This window comes from Varroa destructor, unplaced genomic scaffold, assembly GCF_002443255.2.
Source record: "Varroa destructor unplaced genomic scaffold, Vdes_3.0 BEIS01000005.1, whole genome shotgun sequence".
Taxonomy (NCBI): Eukaryota; Metazoa; Arthropoda; class Arachnida; order Mesostigmata; family Varroidae; genus Varroa; species Varroa destructor.
Window position 1 is genome coordinate 18809734 of NW_019211458.1, and position 23654 is coordinate 18833387.

General features: G+C 37.8%; 2 protein-coding genes and 1 long non-coding RNA gene across 6 annotated transcripts; 2 read left to right on the forward strand and 1 right to left on the reverse strand.

The window, feature by feature from the left end:
• Positions 1-2872: 2872 nt before the first annotated feature.
• On the reverse strand, positions 2873-5753 carry LOC147755386 (HIG1 domain family member 1A, mitochondrial-like). 3 transcript variants are annotated; one of them, XM_086989165.1, is made up of 3 exons: positions 5602-5753; positions 4722-4864; positions 2873-3803 (listed from the first exon to the last, which is right to left on the reverse strand). In XM_086989165.1, exons 2-3 carry the CDS (start codon positions 4843-4845, stop codon positions 3580-3582), a joined length of 348 nt encoding a protein of 115 aa, XP_086845291.1. In that variant the 5' UTR covers positions 4846-4864; positions 5602-5753; the 3' UTR covers positions 2873-3579. The 3 variants fall into 3 exon arrangements, with proteins under 3 accessions (XP_086845291.1, XP_086845290.1, XP_086845292.1); XM_086989164.1 differs by having other exon boundaries at positions 5574-5740; XM_086989166.1 differs by lacking the exon at positions 5602-5753 and having other exon boundaries at positions 4722-4881.
• A 5878-nt stretch (positions 5754-11631) lies between these two features.
• LOC147755387 (uncharacterized) lies at positions 11632-12777 on the forward strand. The gene is made up of 2 exons (XR_015327750.1): positions 11632-12313; positions 12430-12777. It is a non-coding gene; the product is annotated as an uncharacterized LOC147755387 (long non-coding RNA).
• A 6173-nt stretch (positions 12778-18950) lies between these two features.
• LOC111251229 (AN1-type zinc finger protein 2A) lies at positions 18951-23602 on the forward strand. 2 transcript variants are annotated; one of them, XM_022807619.2, is made up of 5 exons: positions 18951-19201; positions 19625-19667; positions 19978-20123; positions 20734-20963; positions 21296-23602. In XM_022807619.2, the coding sequence occupies exons 1-5, from the start codon at positions 19147-19149 to the stop codon at positions 21503-21505; spliced, it is 684 nt and encodes a 227-aa protein (XP_022663354.1). In that variant the 5' UTR covers positions 18951-19146; the 3' UTR covers positions 21506-23602. The 2 variants fall into 2 exon arrangements, with proteins under 2 accessions (XP_022663354.1, XP_086845289.1); XM_086989163.1 differs by lacking the exon at positions 18951-19201 and adding an exon at positions 19241-19470.
• The last annotated feature ends 52 nt before the right edge of the window (positions 23603-23654 follow it).

The window sequence follows — 23654 nt, forward strand, 5'->3', positions numbered from 1 at the left end:
TATACATATATATTATCGTAGTTCAGTAATGCATTCGTCGCTCACCGTCTTCACTTATCAATACAGAATGCCGTATAAAAATGCAAAAATGGCACATAACCAAGGCAGATGATACAGATATGGGTACGATAAATGGCTGATGGTAACTGACCCTAAAATGTGCTGAGTTGTTTTCTAGTTCTACTATTTTTGTCTATTCAAACTACTCTCACCCGCTCTTCGTTTAGTGTTTAAGATGATATAACCAAAATAATGATGAGGAACACAATGATAATAATAATATATAGATATAAGTCATACAATTGTAGTATTATATTATAATAATGGCAATAATCATAATTGATTAATGAAATATTAATTGATGCCTGATTAGAAAATGCGTAAAGATGAATGAGAACTCTCGAGTCTGCCAGAAGTGTAGTACAGAAATAAACATAGACAAACAAATGCCCTCTATAACTAAGAACATCATGCATCATCAAGCGTTGGACTATTGAGCTATGAGGTAGATATATGGAAAATAATGATAAGGATGAGACGCATATGTAGGAATACTTCGTTTATTGTACCCATCACATGTATACATGTATTGTATCAGTGCATAAGAAATGAGATAGACAGAGCGTACGATAAAAGAAAATCGAGAACTATCCAGAATTGTCTCTGGCGTATTTCATTATTCAGAGCCTGGGAAAATCTACTCATCACGTAGACGGCCCTTCTACGCAGCTTCTCACAATCACTGGACCCAGAGAGGGCGTGACGATTTGTGCACCGCGCACAAGCGCAACGCTTAAAAACGGACACGTCCAACGCGAAAGCGACGCGCCATGCTTCGGGCATCATGACAACAACTATTTCTACGACTAAAACAAGTACTTCGATAATAGCAATGATGATCGCAACTCTAATAAAATAGACACAACCAAACATCAAGCGAACCTCAGAGACAGGAACGACCTCAATCAAATAGCAAAACATGGAAAACACAATAGAAAGATACAGTATTAAAAGTATATCAACTAACTATAAGGAAACAGAGTTATTATTAAAAAAAAAAAAACAGGCAATACATAGAATTGAAGCTCACGAGAAAGCAGCTCTCAGAGCGGATTACAATAACATTTCTGCACAGAGCTCTAAAATCTTTTGAACAAACACAAAGATCTGCGGTGTCTTCTCGAAGAACTACCAGTAAGCTTATCCAAAAAAATTTCGTTTTTTTTTTTTAAGAAAAAATTGTCACTCTGTCATTTCCCCAGCTTCCACACTCTCAAAGACGATGCTTATGCCAAAACTTCGTTCTCGTACTTTGGCTTTTCGGCAATGTAAGCTCCCTTCTAGATACACTGAATGTTATGCCGGTGTAACTCTCTAAGAAGTCGTAATTCCTGCTTAAGCGATTTCCTTCTGCCTGCAGACCCAATTTTTTTTTAATTTCATATCAGTCACCTAGTGATATGCCTGGTGTTAAGCGACTGTTAATTAATATAAATGCTAGTAATAGTAACAGAAATAATGGAACTGTGCGTAAGATAAATAACTAATATAAATAATAAGCAAAAAAACTGAACAGTTGAAAGGAACTATTCCTGTTCTCCTGTCCCGTCTCGTCCATCAATGACGACGAAGGGAAGGTTAAAACGGTAGAGAGAAAGAGGAAGAGCGAGAGAGCATGCAAATTTCGAAAAGTTATTGTTAGCGGAAACGCCGTTTCTTTGACTGCATGCATCTCGTACACCAAGCAATCACATGGCTCTCCACGTACAATGCCTGACGAGTGTGTGTCTCGGCGAGACAATTGTTGTATCTAGCGCCCACCGAAGCAACCGTATTAGTAATAACGTCAAGAAGCAACGATTGTACGTGAGCACGTTATTAATGGCTGCAACAAAGCGTTTTCTAACTTACACTTCTGTGATACAACAGTAACTAGACTATAAAATGATGACGATAGTTGATAAAAGACAAACACTACACAGCAGAAACAACAAAAACACAAAGCAAGAACAAAATACAACACAGACAACTGTGCACTAAGAAGAATAGCTAAGCGAATCAATGATTGAATAAAGTAATATCCTTTTGTATTCTATAGTCAATATTTTTTACTTTCAACTCGTTTCACGTAAGGCACCTTCCGCACTGGATCGTAAGACTCGTAATAGCGAATTCGCTCTAAAGAGAACTGTAAATAGATATAGTCAGGATTGGCAGCCAAATAAGCTTGTCCTTTAATTGATATTAGTTCGAAAAAGAAACACTTGAGTCGCTTTACTGCTTTGACAATTAGCATCAAAAAATTAGGTACTAACCGAGCGAACATCAAAGCGATCTCACGAGAAACATCTACAGCTTAGGCAAGAACGAATCGAGTCGTTGTTACAAATGAGCATATATTCGGTACGTATGGGGTGCAGAGGCTCGAAAAACAAATGCGCCTTAACGCTACACTAGAAAAAGGTAAGTATAATAAATAGATTTTCCCCTGCTAAAAATTTCTAGTTAAAACTGATCTAAACTGATCGATAGCTTTCCAAAAGGCGATTATAAGAAACTGAACCTCTTAGATGTCCCAGGAATCTCATAGATCTGACGTTTTCATATAGTTACGACGAACCGATAACGCTTCACAGAAATGATATGCGGCATGTAGTAGTTTTACTGTGAGCCACTTGCCTAAGTAAGTACAGCATCTATGTCGCAGTCTCCATTCAAAAATTCTATTCAAAGATAAATAATCAAACTAGCGTATAGTATAGTTATATAATAATTATCGAATTCGTTTCACCATTTCGTTTGATGTCGAAGGTGAGCGTCTCAATTATGCTATTTATCGTACTCCATGCATGTGTACAGCCAAATACAACAATTTAGACCCAACAACATACATACTTTATTTTTAATAAAGCAAATCTCAACGAAAAAAAAACAGCAGTTAATTCCTAAATATCGCTTCTTCCTAACCTATTTCGTTTACTTTTAAATATCTTACACACTTAGTAAGTATTGCCATACTTTGGTGTATCCTTGATACTGTTACATTCCAGCAAGAGATGCCAATACACCCAATAATAACGTCACCGCAACCACTGCTATCATCGCAGCTTGCTATGCCGGTTATTATTTTTTAGGTTATTAGTACCGAATAATTTTTTTGGAAATGCTAGACTATTTCACTGGCTTGTCATCCACAATAATTTTCAATTTTTTCGACAGGATCAGGACTTTTCTTTTTAGGAACTGCGCTTCGCAAAAAAGGCACTATCTATTAACGAACAGCTGCAATCGAACCGGAGATAGGTCGTTTCGTAATATTACCTCTCTATTTTAATCAAATTCCTAAAGGTGCGTATCCTTCTTACAGTTAAGCAAAAGTTGTCAATGCGGGCCGCCACTATACAAATTAGTTGTAGTTTTTTTCTGCCGTCAATCGACTGCTGTCCCTGCAGACTGACCAACGGTGATGGTAATTTTTTTCACTTAATTTCCTTCAAGTTCAAACTCAACCCACATTTGGAAGTTATTAATCACTGTACTATGGGAGATTCCGAGTTTTTAGGCTCAGTAAATTCCGTTTTAATTTTTTGGGCTAAATTCGCTTCGGGTATTTTGTTCACGCTGAGTATCTTCTGTCTTTTTAAGCCTGTTGTAGAGTTGGTAACTACAACCGAGCATCAGCATTCCGACTACGGCGCTCTGAGCGGCAAGTCGAAGCTGAATAATGAACAACGATGGTCTTATTGACCGTTTCTTGAATGAATGGATGCCATACGCGACGATTCCAACCCAGCCGGCCAGTCCTATGATGAAAAAAAGGAACCGAATTAGAAACTAGAAACCTGCTTCTATCTAAAAAAGTTTATATTACAAAGCACATCGCCGAAATGAGACCAATGCATGCGTGTAATATATTTTGTCATGTAATGTCTACGTCTTATAAAGTACATAGAAAAAAACTTGGATGTTTTTTGTATATACTTGGTGTATATATTGGCTTAACAGTCAATCTTGGCAATCATTGTTATAGACGAATTGATTTACAGTATGTTTGTATATTTTTCGAGAGCCCGCAAATTTACATCCGTTTGTTGCACATGTTAGATAGGATAACGGGTCTCAAGGTCAATGTGACGAAACTGAAGTCTTTCAGAATTTCCAGACGACACATGCATAGACACACTATTGAGGTCGAGCTGGTCTTAAAGACCTCAACTATAAATATGTCCACAAGGTCGTCACACACTAAAAGAGCCTTACCATGCTGTATCTGATGTTCAGCTCACAACAGCCCCAAGTGTGCCATCACGTGTCAATGTGAGCAAATAAACCTGAAATTTGGAAGTACAACGCCTTCTCCGGGTGTGTCTTCTACTTCAGTTACGCTCTAGTGGTCAGGTAGTACATTAATAAATACAAGATTTAAGCCAAGATAAAATCTCTAAGGACAGTACTAACCAGAAAACGCGTTATCGCTGGTTATGCTTAACGTGAGCAGCCGATTGAGAAGCGAACATTTTGGTCATCAGCTTCGTCCATTATATAGCCGTATAATAATAAGGTTATTGCTAAAAGGTTCTGTATTTTAATAGGTAAGATTAAAAGAATGAAACGTGTGAAAAATAAATTCCACCTAAAACAGAGGCAAATCTACTGCTTGAGGCGTTACCAGTTTTAAACGACATCTTTAAAAGGTGCAAGACACAGTCACAGATACCTACCGACAACCACTAACGGCGATTCTTTAAATTTATGTGCAAATCTGCTATGGAAACTTTCCTCGGCGGACCCGCTCGTATCGAAGATCTCTCTTGTGGTCATCTCCTGTCCTGATGCGGGCTTCATCTGACAGAGACACGATTCACTGTGGATTCGATATGACACTCCTTAATCTAATTGCCAGTAAATCTTCCGCAATAATCACCTACCTTATCACATTATACATGGATAGTAACACTGTTATACATTATTCGCATGGTAATTTAATGTAAACCCAAACAAACCTTTAACACACATGCTATCTAACTAGGACCATATCGCTTCATACAGTTTCATTACGAACTGGACAATTTCACATGGCTGAGATGGACAGATGATTAGAGAGACTGAACAAGCTACAGCAAGCAGTTTGCTTCTTGAACGAGCTAATTTACTTAGAGATCACGGTTCCTTTCGTCTAAGGGCCAAAGCTTTCTGATCAAGCTGATTTTAAGGCTAATCTTGGCGCTTTCGTAAAACGCCGTTTCGATTGTTCAAAAACGAATAGTTTCACGTAAATAATCCTACGTAAGGACAGCACGGCCGCGCTGGTCAGTCACCCGCTGCCTGCAGTTACGGAAAATGAAAGGCGCTCAGCGAATGACAATTAGTGAAAACATGTAGAAACATTCGAATAATGAAAAATGTCTTATGGAAATTCCTTGCACGAAGAAAGTGAATTCTAACTGGCTGGAAATTCCAATCCAAATCGAATACACATCAACCACGTTAAAAGCACTGATAAGCGGTCAATGTATGGAGATGCTGAAATATCGGGTCTACAGGAAAAACAGGACACCAGCACTAATACTTACAGTTATGACGAGAAAAAGGAGAACTTACTCGCGGCAGTAGCTTAGAATCAAAAATAGAGTTCACTACCAATCATTGTACAGTGTCTTATGCACCGGACGAAAATAAGATGACCCAATGTATCGTGGCGGTTGAATGGATGGTCTTTAGGCTGCAGCGGACTCACACAAGGCGCGCTATGTTCTAATTATGTTTGGATGATGTAATGTGATAGAGAAGTCCTCGTCAAGCCGGATGTTTCGTCAGTGCAAACAGATAAAGTTACGGGTCTTGTTTTTAATTGTTCAAATTGACCTTTTAGAATAAAGATGCGTCAGCAAAATATGCTTAGATCATGTTATCTATGATGTGTTAGTAGAATCTTTTTTAGTTAGTAGAATTTTGATTAAGTGAACTACAAAACCTCGGAAAAACCTAAGCAGTCTTCTCGATCGAACCCAAGTGCACCTTTAATCTCGAATACTGAAAAACTAGAAAAACCCTTCAAATTTGTGTTTTATATTTACTTCCGTGTTGTTACGGACTTTATTCAGATAAAAATATTTGTTTTTCTTAAACACTAACAGGTAGAATTAACGGACGTAATGTTTTTAAACGGAACAAAATGCGCGCGCTCTGTTAGAAACCAGAGCAGACAAGTTTGTATGTAGACAAGACATGCAGCAACAAAAAAACCGCTTACCATTGATTAGCAGAAGACAAATTTGCGTACGGTACCGAATTTCGCAACGCGGTATTGCAAGAAAAGAAACGTTTTAAATTCTGCGAGGTTTGCTAATCTGACCTAAATATTACTCCAGCAATTTTTTTCAAGGTTCTTCCAAATACTCAAAACTGCTTTGAAGCATAATAACAGCGGAGTTATTAATATTTCGAACAAAATTGTGAACCAGAAATAAATAAAAGTTAATCGTAGTTTTCTTACTTAACTTCATATGGCTGTTTGCTCTATAAGAACGGCAAGAGTCTTGTCGACCGGCGACTTATAAATAAAAAGTATCCAGAAGTTTTTGTAAATAGAAATGTATAAAACTTACTAAATTCGATAATCAATGCTATTACTATCTTTATAGGGACTACCATAAAAATACCATAACACTTTTTTATTACGTAGTTCACTTATCTAGATTCCTAATTATCTCATCCAGAAGTAGCAGTACTAAAGTGCTACCCGAGTTAATATGCATGTGGTTATTTACCTAAACATATTTACTTTCATGTCATTTGCTTGATTGTATTAGAGGTATTCGATATACACGTAGCTAAAAGAAGGTTGATGTTTTCACCATAAAGTGTCATCTAATATGGTGCCATGTCATCACTTCTAGTTAAACATTTCTTTAGTTTTAGCCTCTTAAGGCTAGCTTTGCAAACTAATTCAAAGAATCAATATGTCTTAAAGCACAACTCACTGGACATATATAGTAACGTATATATGTTGAACGATTAAGGCATCGTATGATCGTGTTTGTTGTGTAAGAAGGAAATCGTATTGTTGCAGAACATCGAAACGGTTACTATGGACTAAACAGTGTCATTGATAAATGTGTTACTTTTTGTTCAATTACGATTACTTCAATAAGATAATTCTATCTTATTAAGTTAATTCTAACTTTGAAGAACACTTTTCCAACTAAAACTTCTCAAGTAAAACACTGTTTCTGTGAGACAAAGAAATGTTTTCCTTAGAAACGATCTACGTTAACGGTTGCCTAAAGCAAATTTCAGTTCATATAATTTTAATAATTCCTATATTTAAACATTAAATGAATACTGTCAATATATATGTCTAATGTTGAATTGCTTTAAGTTAATTAAGTAAATCTCTCGCATTTTCAATACGTTGAGTTTCACCAGATCTGTTGTAAAAACCACCGCAATAACTAGGGCGTATGTTAGAGAGCAAGATAGCAAAAGAAAACTTCGTTTAAAACATCGATTTCCTTCTTTACATATAAAGAGCTACTGGTTTACTAAATTATGCAACAACATTAGATTCTCATTGACCAAAACATATGTTCAGTTACCGATGTTATCGTATTTGTCTCGATTGCCGTGTACCGCACATAGAAGGACTGAGTGATGCGTGGCTTCATCGACGGATAACTACAACGATTCCGATATTGTGCATGGCAGGTGTAAGGTTATTAGGGTGTCTAGGGTGCTTTTCAAACAACAAGGAAACAAAGGCAGACAATGAAGACAGAAATCAATACAACAGAAAAATACGTCGTACGTCGTGCCTCAGAAAATGAATGCATCTGCTGGGTCCATGCTCACGTCATACCCGTGTCCAGTGACGCCAAATGTGCGTGTTACTTTTGACTGCCACAGACCAAATTATGGTGGGGTTGCCGACTTTTATTTTGCGATATAGTTTAATTCGTAACAACATATATCGCTCTCGTCGTGTATGACGGTAGATAGCGATGACGCAGCGTTAAACTTTTCCAGTTCGACGGCTCGAAGGAATGAATTTGTATAAGCTTCTAGATGAAATACGTTGCCTTCACAAGCAAGTTCGTTCAGCCTACGTTTTGGATAATCAACGAATTGGAGTAAAATATTAAGTAGAGAACTGGTCTGCCGTTATTATCGTGATTTCTCAAATACTTCAACAGATTTGATTTTGTTGAATTGAAACGATGCTCCATTTAAAGACTGTATCCGTTTAATCCGTCAGAATACCGTGTAAGTTGGAAATATGGTAGACCTCTACTGTTTCGAACAAGCATTATAGGTTTTTTTTACAGTGCTTAACTTCTCCAATGTCCGAACGCATCGCCGCCCAGAAAAGACTTTTTTAAAAAAATCATCCCGGTGTCACTTTTATCGATAAGCGACTTCCGTTCTGATTTTTAATATCTGCGTAATTTTCATTCGATGGATCTCACCAACGACACAGGTTACACGGTCACACAGAGGCCATATAAATAAAGAAAATGTTTCTTTTTAAGCTTTTGCGCGTTTCTCGTTTGTCGGTGTTTTACAGAAATGCAAAATATGATGTCTCGTCATTGTTATATTTCATGCCTTCCACAGTGGCATCTTCTTCGGCGTCTATATAATTTAATGAATGAACGTTCTGCGCGTTCACTTATCCAGGACTTCTGCCGTATACTTTTTTTTGCAATCACAACATGCGGAGCACGTCATACTTTCTCGATTAGTATATTGGGTTATCTAGATTTTCTGCGTTAGCAAGGGACGTAGGCCCCCCTGGAATGAGTTACGTCTAGTGAAATCAATTTCACTTAGTAACAAACATTTCCAAGGCAAGTTGTTTAAGAGGCAAGGCGCATAGGAGATGCTCAGAGCCACCATGGGCTTCGTAAAGCCCTCGCACCTCGAATTGCCATAATCTCGTCATCGGTATCTCAAGTAGCCAAGGTAGCATTAGCTAGTCAAATTGTTACAGTCCAGATAAGGTATAACACGAAAGGATGACGAATCGGTTAGCACTTAGGCGAAAATTTCTACTCATTATTATCGATAGGCGGCTAAACGTCGGCATTTGCACTTCTCACACTCTTTAAATGGATAACTGTATTATAAAACCCTAGCTCTGGCTATCTTTAAGTATCAAGTCACTCTGCAAGCGGATAAATTGTTTAGGTTATTTTCGCAGATAGATGGTTTTCGTTTTATGTCTATAGGGGCAATGGCTAGTACTCTAGGAGCTTGCTTTGTGTTAGACAGGAATATATTATTATTATTACTTGAGAGATTATCGATTATATCCAAACAGGTTTCTTTTGCGTTAGGCCTCTGCTTCGAAAATATCCGCCCCCTCCTATCCATGTTTCTTAAGCACTTATTTCTCAGCTATCCTCTTGCGCAAATAGGTAGTGCCCTGTAGACATACATGAAAATGAACTACTATTGAGTCATAAAGAGGAAACTTCGCCTCATCGCAACGGTTCTTTTCGTCGTTGATATTATGAATCATTAGTAGGCGTATGTACAAAAGGGTTAACATGAATTCGTCGTATGATCAGTATCGTGGTATTCGGGTTAACGTGTTATTGTTTCGCTCCCATAAAATCACCTTCATGACGTGTACATGCGTGTGCAAAATAAATACTCTATTCGAAAGTATTCTCACCCAATGCAAAAAATCCGCTGAACCTTGTATCTCTAATTTTTTTAAGACTACTACGTTAAAAACAGCTATATTGTTTGTCGTTTGACGCGTTCGGCGATAGGATTTGCCGTTTAGTGATCGATAGCAATGCGGTTTCTCTTATAAACATTGTTCTTTCTCTCACAGGTTTGTTGATTGTTATCATAACGATATTCCTCGATAATTTATGTTTCTCTAACGAACGTGCACATATGTTAATGGCCGAAAACCCGATAAATATACTATGTTTTAAAATTGCATAATCTGTAAAGACCTGACAATACAAAGGTTTTCACTGACTGATCGCCAATACAAACTTATCTTGCTCCCTTTCGACTTTTTATTCGAGATTCCGCCACTATCTATAGCTATACGCTTTTCTATTACCATCGAGACATGCACTCGTGACGCTGGCGACGAATTGTCATGAAAAAAAATCAAACGAATCTTCCGCGAATCCTACGTTCCTTCCCAGAAACGTGATTTGCAAAATAACAAGTAAAACAGCGTTATCATATCGCATTAGTTGTCGAAAACATAAACGTATATTGAATCGATCATGTTCTGTTCACAGATAATAATGGCCTAAAGAGAAATCAAAAGCGGCTAGGGGGCGGAACGATTTAATCTCGAAGCAAGTGAGCAGATGAGCGGTCTCAAAACGATCGCTCTTGGTAGGTGACTCAAAGCTGAACCGCAAATTACCGTAACCAGTCGATCTAGTTAGCGGACGTTAAACTTAGATTTGTAGATTCTTAGCCGGCGTCTCTTTACGGGTTACTTGTCGATAATTGCCTGTGATTACATTTTAGCAGGATAGTTTTAACGCATCCCTATCATACATGTAAACCTGGCTGACAGAGAAATGGAATGGGGGGTCTGGACATATAACATTATTGCAACAGCTTAAGAACGCACTTTGTCAGCCTTACTTCTTTTTCTTACTGGTATTTTAGTGCATCTGCCTCGACTTTAATCGTCTGAAGTCTTGCGTAAAATATTCGGGACAGATCAACCGGTGCCGCCAAAGTGCAATCACAATTCTGATCTCTTTCCTTTTTGGGCCGGCATGCTTGTTTTATCCAGTAGAATCCTTTTTGCTAATTTTAATACTAACAGCAAGACTTAATCGGATATGGATAGCTACATTCGAAAGAACAACAAACAGTAGACCTACAATAACGGAAAGCACATACCTATAGTACGAAAAAAATAGGTTTCCTTTTTGACAAGGTAAAAAACATGATTCCAGTGAAGTAAATACTATTACAACTCTGAGCTTACTTTTTTAATTGTTGGCTAATGTTTTCGAATAATAGATTGATTCGTTGCAGTTATCTACCCTGAATACAACAGGCAGGCGCGTCAGTAACCCATAATAATACAGTCATTTGAAGAGGCCTTGCTGGTATTCCTATCGTCTCTTCGCTCTCATTTGGCGCCAACTCAATCGCTACTTAGCGCTACAATATGATTAACGTTAGCATACCAGTATTAATTTACCATTGACTGTTCGTTCGTCTGGTACTGCTTACGTACTTGTGACTTGTCGTGTGTCCGTTTGTTAATGTGTCTGTGTGCCTGCCTGAGTAACCACGTACGTCGCGGCAAGATTTTCCCAGTCTGTCAAGCCGTACAAGTTGCTATTGGACTACACTTTATCACGCAGACCCTTGCTCGTATCTGTGCTAACAGGTAACATTACAGTAGGGAAGCAAAGAGAGGGCGTCATTCCTACGTAACTAACTTGCCGTTCCCTACCCTCTCCACGCGACCAAAGCCGCTGCTGCGTCGACCTGGGCCATATTGAGTGAGGGGACACCATTATGACGCTGTCTACACTTACTACGCAGATGCTAGCAGATATAAGGCAGCTGTCGGAAGCGCAAGACCACACACTCGCTACGAGAGATTCTCTTTGTGAAAAAACAGTAAGTACCACGTTGTTACTTTGCTAAAGAAATATTTGCAATGCATAGAGTGTTTTGGTTATAATGTAGCGATCAAAACCTACCTCTGAATCTGTGCCATTCCAGTATCAAGCGAATTTTATGCTCGTAGTCGTCCAACACGGAACCAATGTTTAATTGAATTTGCCCTTATCGAATAATCGGTTTTCCCCAGCGCTAAAACTGAGATTCAAGACAGCTCCTTGAGATGTGCTTGTTGTAAAGTTAGTGCCCGTCTGTACTAGACGTCGGGGTACAGCAATCTAATTAATGAATTCGCGGCACTTAAACCACATGAGATCAGTAGAAGTCTACAGTCTCCGCATCATTTTTGGACCTAACCCTAAACTGCCATTTAGTTAATGTCTAAACGTCTTGCCATGATAGTCAGTCCTGACGGTCTACTATATTGTCCATATCAAAGATATGGTTGGAAAGAGCAATATAACGGGTCAATAGCCCAGCTCATGCACGTAAACGGCGACTGGTCAATTTGTCTTCTGTTGACGATTGTCTTGGTCTATTTAGTTGTTTCCTATAATAGCTATTCAAGTTAGATTAATAATAACTCTCGCGTAGAAATTCATACAACCGTGTGTCACGCCAATCCTCATTTAACAGCATCGGTTACGTAGTAGCTCAGTGGACGAAGCTCGGCTAAGGACACACGGTAACTGGGATGAGTTGAAGTGTTACTGATTTAAGCGTTGACTCATATCTACATATCATTTCAACCGCTTCGGTTAAACCCATCTAGAGAATCGTTTTTCGTGTTTTTATGTCCAGTACTTAAGCCGACAGACATACCTTTGGATGACTGGCTGGTTTCCAGCGTGAAATGGAGTGTACCTACGCTTAAATTCGAATATGGACCACGACGTGTTTAGCAGAAAAACACGCGAGTGGTGTGTAAAGTTGTGTTCTGTGCAGAAGGCCACCACGTTGCCTTGGAATGTATCAGTTTCTTAAAATAATTAAGTTAATACGTTATGGATAATTCTTCTATAAGTATGTACAGAGATCGTATATAACTTTTTAATTTGCACTACTTTATCCACTAACCACTCTTTTCCTATAGATAATTACAGGTCGAAGAAAAGGCTCACATTATGAACGAGAAGTGTAACTGTCAGGCCAGCGGCCACTGCACTTGTGGGGACAAGTGTGACTGCAGCAAAAAGGGTTCACCAGGAGCCAAGCGCTTCAGCTGCAAATGTGGTGACAACTGTCTGTGCGGTAATGATTGCCAATGCGACAAGTAGACACGTACTTGATCAACGCTTACCCTTTTTAATGGAACGATATAATTATGCTGGAGAATCACCTTGCCGAGCATGAACATTGCAAGGCGGGACGTGCGACAATGGGGCACATTGGCTATCGATATGTTGTTATTATTATTATGATTTGATCACGGAACTTATTAATTGATAACATTACCAGCCTACTATTCTGGTTGGTGGGCATCGGGGGTATGCCAGTGTGTATCTGAAACACGGTTGAATAAAATTATATCGAAATGCGTATATAAACACATATACATATTCGGACGTGTGCTTATTTGGCTTTTGCTGAGATAAACCGTTTAGGGGATGTCAAGTACATGATTCTACATTGCTCCAGCACCGTAAAAAGCGTCCATCAAAAGAGGTTTTTTAAAACTGTACTTTACGAGTATGTTAGTTTCGGATTTTTACTATGATCACAGTAGCCTTTAATTTGACCACTTCCTCTATCTCTTATCCAGGACTAGGGCGTATTTAGACCTCGTGTATATAGTACTTGATAAAATATACGGTAACTTTTTCGCCTAAAGCGAGTATATATCTTTATCTAGTAAATATATGTTTTGTGCAGGCACGAGAATGGTATTGAGTCAAATAAAAATCCCAGATTTCCCAGAAGCAAAGCATGCAATCCTACCATGCAGGACATCAATAGACGCTAGAAAAATCCAGTGCATTAAGTACGCTTTTGTCTTTACTTTTTCTTATGCTTCCAGCAAAAACAGCTGCTTTTAAAGTTCAATTCATTTTGTTGATTATTTACTAATATCATACTGCTTGTTTCCGCCAAGGCCACCTTTTAGCCAAATCTTAATTGGAAATATACTTGTCAGTGTAACAGTTACCCATTTTCCCACATACAGAAATAACTGAATTTAGACGCAAATGTTATAGAAACTGATACATTTAGAAAATTAACGATCTTGATTGGATGAACCGTTTGACGCCTCGGCAAGCCGGGATATACGAAATGTATAACCTATATGTATTCCCTATATCTATTAATCAAACTCAAATCATGTTGCGTTATTCTCTCAATAGAAATAAAGGTCTGCATTTGAATAGATATTCAAATGAGGCGGAGAAAGCAATAACCAAATGCAACGGAGGCGATCTGTGGTTCGCCTTATTACGACGAATAGAGTTCAAATCAAAGTCCTAATTTAGCAATCGGTGATGACACAGTTATTTATTTAATTCGCTTGCTCTATTTAGACATATTGGCCATTTTGGCCAGTAAGCAGAGTCATCGATGTTCGAAAGTAGGGTCATTATCACTACGGGTATGAAATCTGCATTATGATGATTTATCTTCGGTAGAAGAGATGGTTTATTTAAGCGGCGGCAGGTATTGCAAAGAAACACGTTCCAAAAATCAATTTCATTCAGGTACTATCGTAAACAGCATTAGCAATAAACTGAACACATTATTGACTTAAGGGTGAGGTAGATCAAAGTTCTAAAATAACCAATAATTTCTCTTTAAAACAATCACCACCACACTCCAAGGGTTGAGACCACTTCAAAAATGTTCGCCCTCTGAAAATCTCTGTTATAAAAACACACACTTCGCTTTAATGTTAGTTATTAATATCGTAACCCTTGGGACACAATGTGGCTAATTGGTAGTCTTGTGTATTCGTTTTGATTATCAACATAAACATGACGGGGCAAAATTACGACAGTGTTTTAGAGCTAAAATACAATCGCAATGAAGGCTTAACCATTACATTGAGATGACTTTCACACCATTTCAATAAAACCTCCCTCTGCGTACCCGTGCACTGTCATTGTTTTTCTATAAGAATACGTACAAAAATAAGTGTAGAGAAGCACGCTTGTGACAAGGTTGCGAAAAGGAGTTGTTGTGGGTCCGCTCGACCTCTTTATGCTAAAGCTCACTTTTGCCATGTTGAAACAACTAATTCGGATAGTAGTATCTGAAATGATTTAATGAGCCAGTATGTAGTAGCTCAACCAGGCCTTACCTTTATCACAGCAATCAAACGAGCTAATATATTTCCAATATCAAGAACGTGCTTGCTTGCCCATCCAAATAGATGACTGCATTAAGCCAAAAACTGCAAACCATTTAACAAGCAAATTAATAAATCACGAACTAATACTCAAGTATTTTATCAATAATGGCTTTTTAGCGCCAAGCAGCATCCCATCTCAGTCTTACTTGGGTATGATTGAACCCGCCGCTCATAAGGGTGCCTTATACTTATGAATTGTATCCGCTTGTGGAAGCCCACTAGTAACGAACAGATCAGACAGCCGAGATGCATCAAAGGCTACGTACTAATAATAATGGAAAAATTCCGTGAAAATATGCTGCAGATTTCATTTTTGTATAAACATTTTCCAACAATGGCACCTGGTATACTGAAACGGAATAGCCGAGATTTTGCTTTGCAAACGTTACAGCCAGACTGTCGTGGTGAATTAGGCACAGTTTGTCTGGCTTAAAGGGCTTAGAATCACGACAAGTATTTCCGCGATCAACAGCGGTCCGTCGATAAACTTAGACACAACGAGACCATGAAATTTTTGGAGAGTCATTGGCTGCGGGTGCAAAACTCTAAAAGCGGTAGACAGCCTGCCGCACTCATAATTACTGTAATATTTGAAATCTCCGTGCAGTATAGTACGTACGGGAATGAAACGGCACATGTAATCAATAAATTTGAATGCAATAATACTACTACTACTGCTACGGAAATTAATAGTACATTTTTCTACAGGTGTTCCATAACAGTCAAGCTCAGCCAACAACGGCTGGATGAGAATAAGCATCTTCTAAGTGGAGAAGGAACGGCGTGACAAGCATTTATCAATATGAAAACAAATTTTTTGGCCTACACTGCACCGAATCGCATTGCGTTCGAGATACCATGTGGGAGAATTCTTCACCTCAGTAAAATCTCAGTTCAACGACGAAGAGAGCAAAACAACGCTGTTAGCGTATATGTACACGCAGTTTGAGCCCGCATTCTGTGTGAAAGAAGGGTCCTGAATGTTTCCGCAAACCAGCGTCAGCATCTGGAGGGTTCGTTCTTCTGAAAAAGAATTAACTAAAAGAAATGGCTAAAAACTTTAAATTTTTCTGAAAATACAGACCATGGTTTATATTGAACGATGTTCCTACTAACTTTCCTAACTGTTTTTACTAAGGTTCCTAAAAACCTATAGTTCTTCGTATTTAATGATTTCGAAAATTCACTGCCTCTTTCGGTTTACTGTGTGTATGGAAAAGCAAAATGCAATTTAAAGTAAGCTTGTCTATCATACCACTCACATTTGAGCACCCAGTGCCTATGAAGTTAATTTATGCAGCTACTCGTAAAATAAGGCTAAGCCTCCTAGTATATCACCTATCACCTAGCTACCTAGTATATATATATATATATATATATATATATATATATATATATATATATATATATATATAGACAAAAGTTGTTCCATATTAACAATAATCTATACGAAAATATCACTTTTATTTTGTACAGTAAGCGGCAATACAGGTATTCAGCTGATATTGGCTACATGGCACGCCTCGTGATAAATGTAGACATTGCTTTCTGTGTTATCAGCAAATTACGCTATATTATTAAATTCATGCGTACTAATATATTAAAGCCCGGCGGATCCGCATAAAGGAGAACGCAGACATTATTGTTAGCAGTGTTTCTTCAAGGAAAATGCTTGGCTTAACCTACCATTATTACTGAACGATCCTACTGAAATATCAAGTAACAGACAACGAAATCCCAGATAATCGAACGACTGAAGTTGAGCAAAAATGCAGAAGGAAGCTCGCTCAATCGGCACGCAAGCATTCACTGCATCAACTGATTTATATTAGAAATCAGCGGCTCGATAAAATTATTTAAACACGACGTTCTGCTTTAAGGTAAAACTGGAGCAGAAAATCGCCGAAGTTTATAAATAGGCTCTGATTACTTTTTATAACTATTTTCTATTGCTTCCTGATAACTTTTATAGCCATTTGTTGCAAAGTGTCCTCGACAGTTTCAACGTAAAAGGCTCCTGATGCTGGTGTGATAAAATATGATGATCCGTATTCAATTTTTTTTTGTATTGGTAGACCCCCATGTGTGAGTTTAAGTAAAATAAGTAAATTATATTGTTCCCATCATAGCGATTATAGCGTGTAAATACTTGACTGCCGTTTGTCCCTTGTCATGTTACCATTTATCTTTTATAAACAATTTTGTCTTTGTTTCAGCCAAAGATGAGGTCTTGGCTACCCCCGAGTAAGTCGCGGGAACTTACTTTGTCTAACATGTCGTTGATTCCACGCCACGCCATTTGCTGGCCTTCTAAGTCGAAATTCCATTAAACGTAACCGAAGAGCTTTTAAATTATGAGCGTTACTTGAAGGCAAAGTTTAGCAATATTAGTTAAATCATTGGGCAGAGCCGAGCAAGACCAAACATCATAGCGATCTCAGCTATATCGGCCAACAGCGACCTTGTGTCATAGGAACCGTAGATATCTCAAACAGAATTCACTAACGTACTATCGACTCGAGTAGCAGACATAGTATTACTCGCAAGCTGCACTTTGTTGGACTGAAAGGGATATTAGCCAACAAAAAAATCACTAAATCAGTACTTTATGTCCAGCCTAGAGCTTCGACAAACGACAAAATCGGCTAATCTTTGTCGCATCTGGATTGAATAAACAATCGTTTTTGCTTCCGATTGTAGTCCTTTTTTTGGTTCTTTCAGATGTATAAAGTAGATGCCTGGCATTTTAGACCATCTACCTAATTTTCGCGCATAATTGATGGATCTAGAAATTTGACCATGCATATTTATATATACATGGAAACGGAAAGTGTATGTCAGTTTCTGCAGCAACTAGCAATAGATAAAAAGTGGAATTTTACTATTCATTCAAATTATTAGGAATGGCTTGAACCAGTCAAAACTATTCATAAAGTATAATCCTCAGCAATCTGGCCACAAGTAGTTCATACCTATGATCAACGAGGAGATCACAAAGGTGAACACGTTGAAATCTTTAGTAATTGCGATTTACTCCTTATAATAACGGGGGTATTTATCGATAATTTCACATTGACATATCGAAACGGACAATCTTATAATATTCATTAAAAAAAGTAATATTTTAAGAGAAAATAAAGTTCTCTATAGATCAGCTTGATATTCCCCCTGATTCTATGGTAGTCTATGGTAACCTAAAGGTTAAAAAAGACATGCTATCGAAAAATATCAAATGCATCGGTACCGCATTAGCTTATGTTTAGAGCAGTTTAGGTAGCTTTTTAATGAAACTAATAGATTAGTCTTTTCTCGTGACCGTTACTGAAAAAAAACTCAGGTTCAATGGAAAAATACTAACTTCATAAATTTAGAGTTACAAGACAGCAAAATAACAGGTTTTAATTTTGGTCTTTTGTATTTTTCATGCAGCAGACGATGCTGTGTTAAACGACTGAAGTAGCTTGAGTAATCTGGTACATTTTTTGAATAGTGCACTACCCTACTTGTAAAGAGTACGATGGCGTTCTCAAACGCAAATAACTAGTGGTCGTAGCAAATAAAAAAAAAACTATTGATAGTTGTATACGGATTGCTTCCAAAAGTTTAAAGATAATAATACGTAGACGGTAGTGTCTAACTGGAGTGTCTTCTAGATAGCCTAAGAAAAAATCATCAGAGATTTTTCAGTGGTTCTTCATTTTGTTTTGTATCATCCAATTTGGCGGGATCGTAGATTGCTACAAAACTAAAAAAGGAATGGGACGTTGCAGGTTGTACAATAAATATGATTGCAACTATTTCTCCAACCCAACTTTCAACATAGTCTTTCACTCAAATATGAAACCCCTAAGTATTTATCATTTTCAACATAATAATCGAGAGTAGGCTGTCATTTAACTCTGATTGTTTTCCCGCCGAACAATTCAAATTTTTCTACTCCGGGAACAGTATCGGGCAACCCATGTGCACCATACGAGTCGTTGGGTTTTAACAACAACTAACGATGAGCAAGCTCATTAGAAATCAGCTGACTCACAGAAGTATCAGGAAGAGTACAGATTGTTCACATTCGGTTCAAATATAAGCCCGCCCTTATCACAGTGACGAATAATTCGTTTGTGCGTGTGCGGTACCTTGATTGTTTCGCGATTTGCAGTTCAGAAGTCAAGCACATTAAAATGGAGTTTCCACATCTGGGCGACCATTGCTCGGAGTCTTCGTGCAACATACTCGGTATGAATACGAAACAAACATTTCCCATATGAGACATATTACCCGTCTGCTGTAACAAAACATGACAGGACGATGGGTGCCCCCTATCAAAACGGTATTGAAACTGTTCACGAAGCGCAAACGTTATTTTGTTCGCATTGAGCCATTTAGCGCTCACTTTGCCGAACATGTACAGATAGTAGATGCATACGAATTGCAAATTGTGACGATTTGGAAATTAGAAAGGCGAGAAAACATCAGAGGAACACAGATTAAAAGAACACAAAGGGGTTGGCTCCGTCTATCTATGCATTTATCTAGATATATACGAAGACGTCGGGATTTAATTTAATGCAAATATTCGATGTTTTAAAATAAACTTATTAAGCACAAAATTATGAGCCATGAGCAACATAGCTAATATAACGGCTGTGTTTATTACAGATTTTCTCCCAATAAAGTGCGACGCTTGTAAGAAGGTGTTTTGGTGGGTAACAAATCTTTTATGATTTTTTATATAATGTAGAGAATTCGAACCTTTCATAGCTTATTGTTGTTAGCTGGCTAACCTTTGGAGTTTTAAAGTTTTGGGGAAGATTAGCTGGTAGGTTATATGGAATTCTATCAGCAGCTATATTATTATGTGAAGTGAGCTCCTATGAGATGATCACAAACCACCTCATGTTGCGGCTAGGTCGAAGCTATGCATCATTAATTCATTTAGCAGAACCTATAATCGAAGAATAAACTGCCTGCGACATTACTTATAACTAGTGAAAGTCTCATGAAAATTACAGCCTCGATCACTTCGCTTACACATCACACAACTGTTCACAAGGCCACCTTGGAGATGTACAGGTGCCTGTGTGTCCACTTTGCAGTTGTCCCGTGTCGGGATTTCGGCCCGGAGATCCACCAGATATCGCTGTCTCGCAACATATTGGTAAGTTTAACAGCTAACCACAAGTCAATGCGAAAAAATACTTCTATGCACTATGCAAAGTGCTCCCAAGATGTAATGATTCCTCTACTTGCACACGAAAAGATGTCATGAAAAAATAAAATACGACCACTTAAAAAAGCTGTACAATTTAAACGAGATTAGATTACTTAAGGTTAAAGGTAAGATATAATTACAACAATATCTACAAAATCATCATGCAGTCCATTTAAAAAACAAGACTGTATTTAACAAGGTCTTGCTAAATAGTTTTGCTTCCGAACTCACAGAGTCGCAATCTTACAAAGAGTTTCCTTAGATCTTATAATTTGTGGAAGGTAAAAAACGCACAAAGTAGGTTTTTGAAAACTAAATTTATCGGAACTCGGTTGGAGGTGCAATTTGATTTCTTTGATAATGGTAAGCATGCCTTCCGCCAGCGTAAATGTTGCGGACGTTGCATCAACCTTTACTAATGTATAGGTAAATAATAATTATTATTGTTATCATTACTACTTTTCTTGATGTTTCAATATTAAGCTCTTCCATATTTCCTGAATCATAGTGTATACGTAGCTGTTACACGAATCACTATTTTATAATGCGTCAACAGATAACATGTGTAGAAATTCGACAACAAAAGTATACACGAACCGATGTTCAGCGCATCAGTGTAAGAAGAAGGAGATGATCCCAATTCGATGTGATCAATGCCGTAGAAATTTTTGCTTGAAGCATCGACACCCGTCCGACCATGAATGTCGTCCGCATTCATTAAAGGCAGCTTCGGCTAGATCACAGAAACAGGAAAAGGCTGTTCAGGCAGCTCTCGAACGACAGATGGTGAGGATCTTCTTACCTTATTCAAGAAGAAGTATTTTTCCTTGATATTGTAAGAATTGAGCCGGTAATGCATGAGATTGGCTTAAACAAATGTGATTTTAAAAGTGTAAAGCCCTAACTATTTAGGTTAAAATCGTCAATTTTTAAAAAATCGAGCATCACTGCATTCAATCTTCAAACAAAAGTTCGCTTAAACACCAACAAAAATGTTGTACTATGGCATATGCTAATACTATCATAAAATGAGCCACACTGGGTCTATCAGATGTAAGATTTATGTCTGAAAATGTTTTCAACTATCTCTCATATCGTATTTCCGTTGATATTTATAGCGCGAAGACGAACAATTGGCGCGCGCCCTTCAAGCTTCACTAAACGAATCAACTAGCCATCACACAGCGACATCAGGTGAAGCAGCGAATCGACAATCGACCGGTCGAAAGAAAATGCGTAGTCCCTCCCGCGATGGCCAGCGTCCGCTTTCTTGCGCGACAGCACCACCGTCATCTACGGTCGATCAGCCTGGTTGCACAATCAATTGAAAACAAACACTACTGCGCAGAATGTATTTTGATACAGCAAACATCTAATAACTATCCGAAAAAGAAAATATTGTTCTTACCTTGCTTTGACCGACGCGCTCGTTTCTCTATAGTCTTCTATCTGCCTGCAATTCCTGCTTCCTCTAATTTATTGTACTTAAAAGAAGCAGACATTATTAACCGAAATGCAACCACCAAAAACCTTAACGATTTTCGATCAAAATGCTGCTACTCCAATGTTATAGAGAAATATAGCAATAATAGAAATATGAATACGAATTATGCGCAGCCTTCTCCTCAACTTTTAAAAATGTCATAGCAAAATTAGGATATTGTTAATAATAGGGTTGTAAATTACAACAATCTCTAACTGACAAAGCGGACCGCTTAGGGTAAAGATGAAGCCCGCATAATGTACTCAATGGGTTCCGTTGTATTGTAGCGGATATTTGAATTTACAGGTGATATACTATAACATCTGTACATAAAAATATCATTAAGATAGTACAGATGCTTTTAACAACGCAGTGGTGTCATGGAATGAGTGAGCAGAACAGCGTTGATCGATTGCATCAGTAGGTTTATTGCCTACGAGCACATCTATTTATGTGCCTGGATGTGCCCTTATGTGAACACCTCATGTGGCCAAATAAGCTGCAATGGCTGACCGTTTGTGTACCTTTTGAACACGTTCCTATCAATTGAATGGGAGTATATTAGATTTATGGGTCAGTCTCTTATTTATTAACCCAGGCACTTGTTCGAGTTCATTTTTCAGATTGGCTTATCACATAATCAATGAATGTATATATATAGTATGGTTGCGGTATTAGTATTTGTTTGGTTCGGTATGCTTTCATCTTTTTTTTCCCGTTGTTACGGTCGTTTACCTTTTTATGCATGCTAAATTCTTCGAATAGATAATATATTGTATGACTAATATATCTAATATGTTACGTGAAATCTCCGTTATTTTCGCATGATGTATGAAAATTGATTTTTTCGGGGTACTGCTGCTGATATTTTCACAGCAGCCCATCATTTGGGACTTCGTTCGAATGGTAATGGGGAAGTATGCACTATGACAAAAGAACAGTCGTTGAAACATGTGTAGATTAAACTCGTCACAGAACGCGACCCATTTTCTTAAAAATGCAAGGATCGAAAATATCTTCATATTTGCCAACAAGCAGGCATGTGTTTAAAATAATTTGTGAGGCACAATCTGATCATTCGATACAGTGCAGACCTCATCCCCCGTCTACCTCACTATTCGACAAGCGACGAATCGATATTGTTGCCTTAAGGATCGACATAGGCCTAATGCCTGAACTATTTGAAGAGCACACAAAACAATATCAACTACAAACGAGTGAGACAGAAGTTTTATCATTAACGATGGAAAAAAGATTTAGTAATTTCAGTAAACCGAACCAAATCACCATATCGGCTGCTATAGAAAACAAACATCGAATTATTTTTCCTATGATGGTGTTTTCCAACGAATTATCTGAGCAGGATAGGAAATACTGTATATTGCTGTTAATAAGGTACTACTGCATAACGACATAGTATAAATGATGATAACGAAGATAAGCAGTCGATGAGATAATGAATAATGCGAATCAGTTGCATGAATGGTAGCAGTGAGAAGTCTATGAACCATCTATTATATAAGTAGCATGCACAATACGTAGAGGAAAGGTAACGATAATGACAAGGACAACTACTTAGATTACTATTGATTTTATAGTCCGTTTTGATGTTTAGATTATAGATTATTAGACCGGATGGCCTATAGTTCATCTAGGACGCTAGTTTTCGAGCAAGTGTATAATTCCATAGAGACCATAGATGGTTAATTGATAGACTATGTTTAACTGAAACACAATAGCCGTAGAAGCCGAAGAATGTGAATCTTGAAAGAGCATTCCGGTCAAAAAGCATGATGGAGAACTGACGTTTTATCTGAGAAAGAACAAATTGTGTGATATCGATATCGCGGTGTTTATACGGAAAATACGATTATCAAGAGAGCATTAATTCGTACAGTGTATATTAAAAATAACATAAATAAAACGCTTGTATATTATAAAATGTGTAATTCTTCTACTGAGCAATTTATAAAAACAATGGTATATGTGGATGT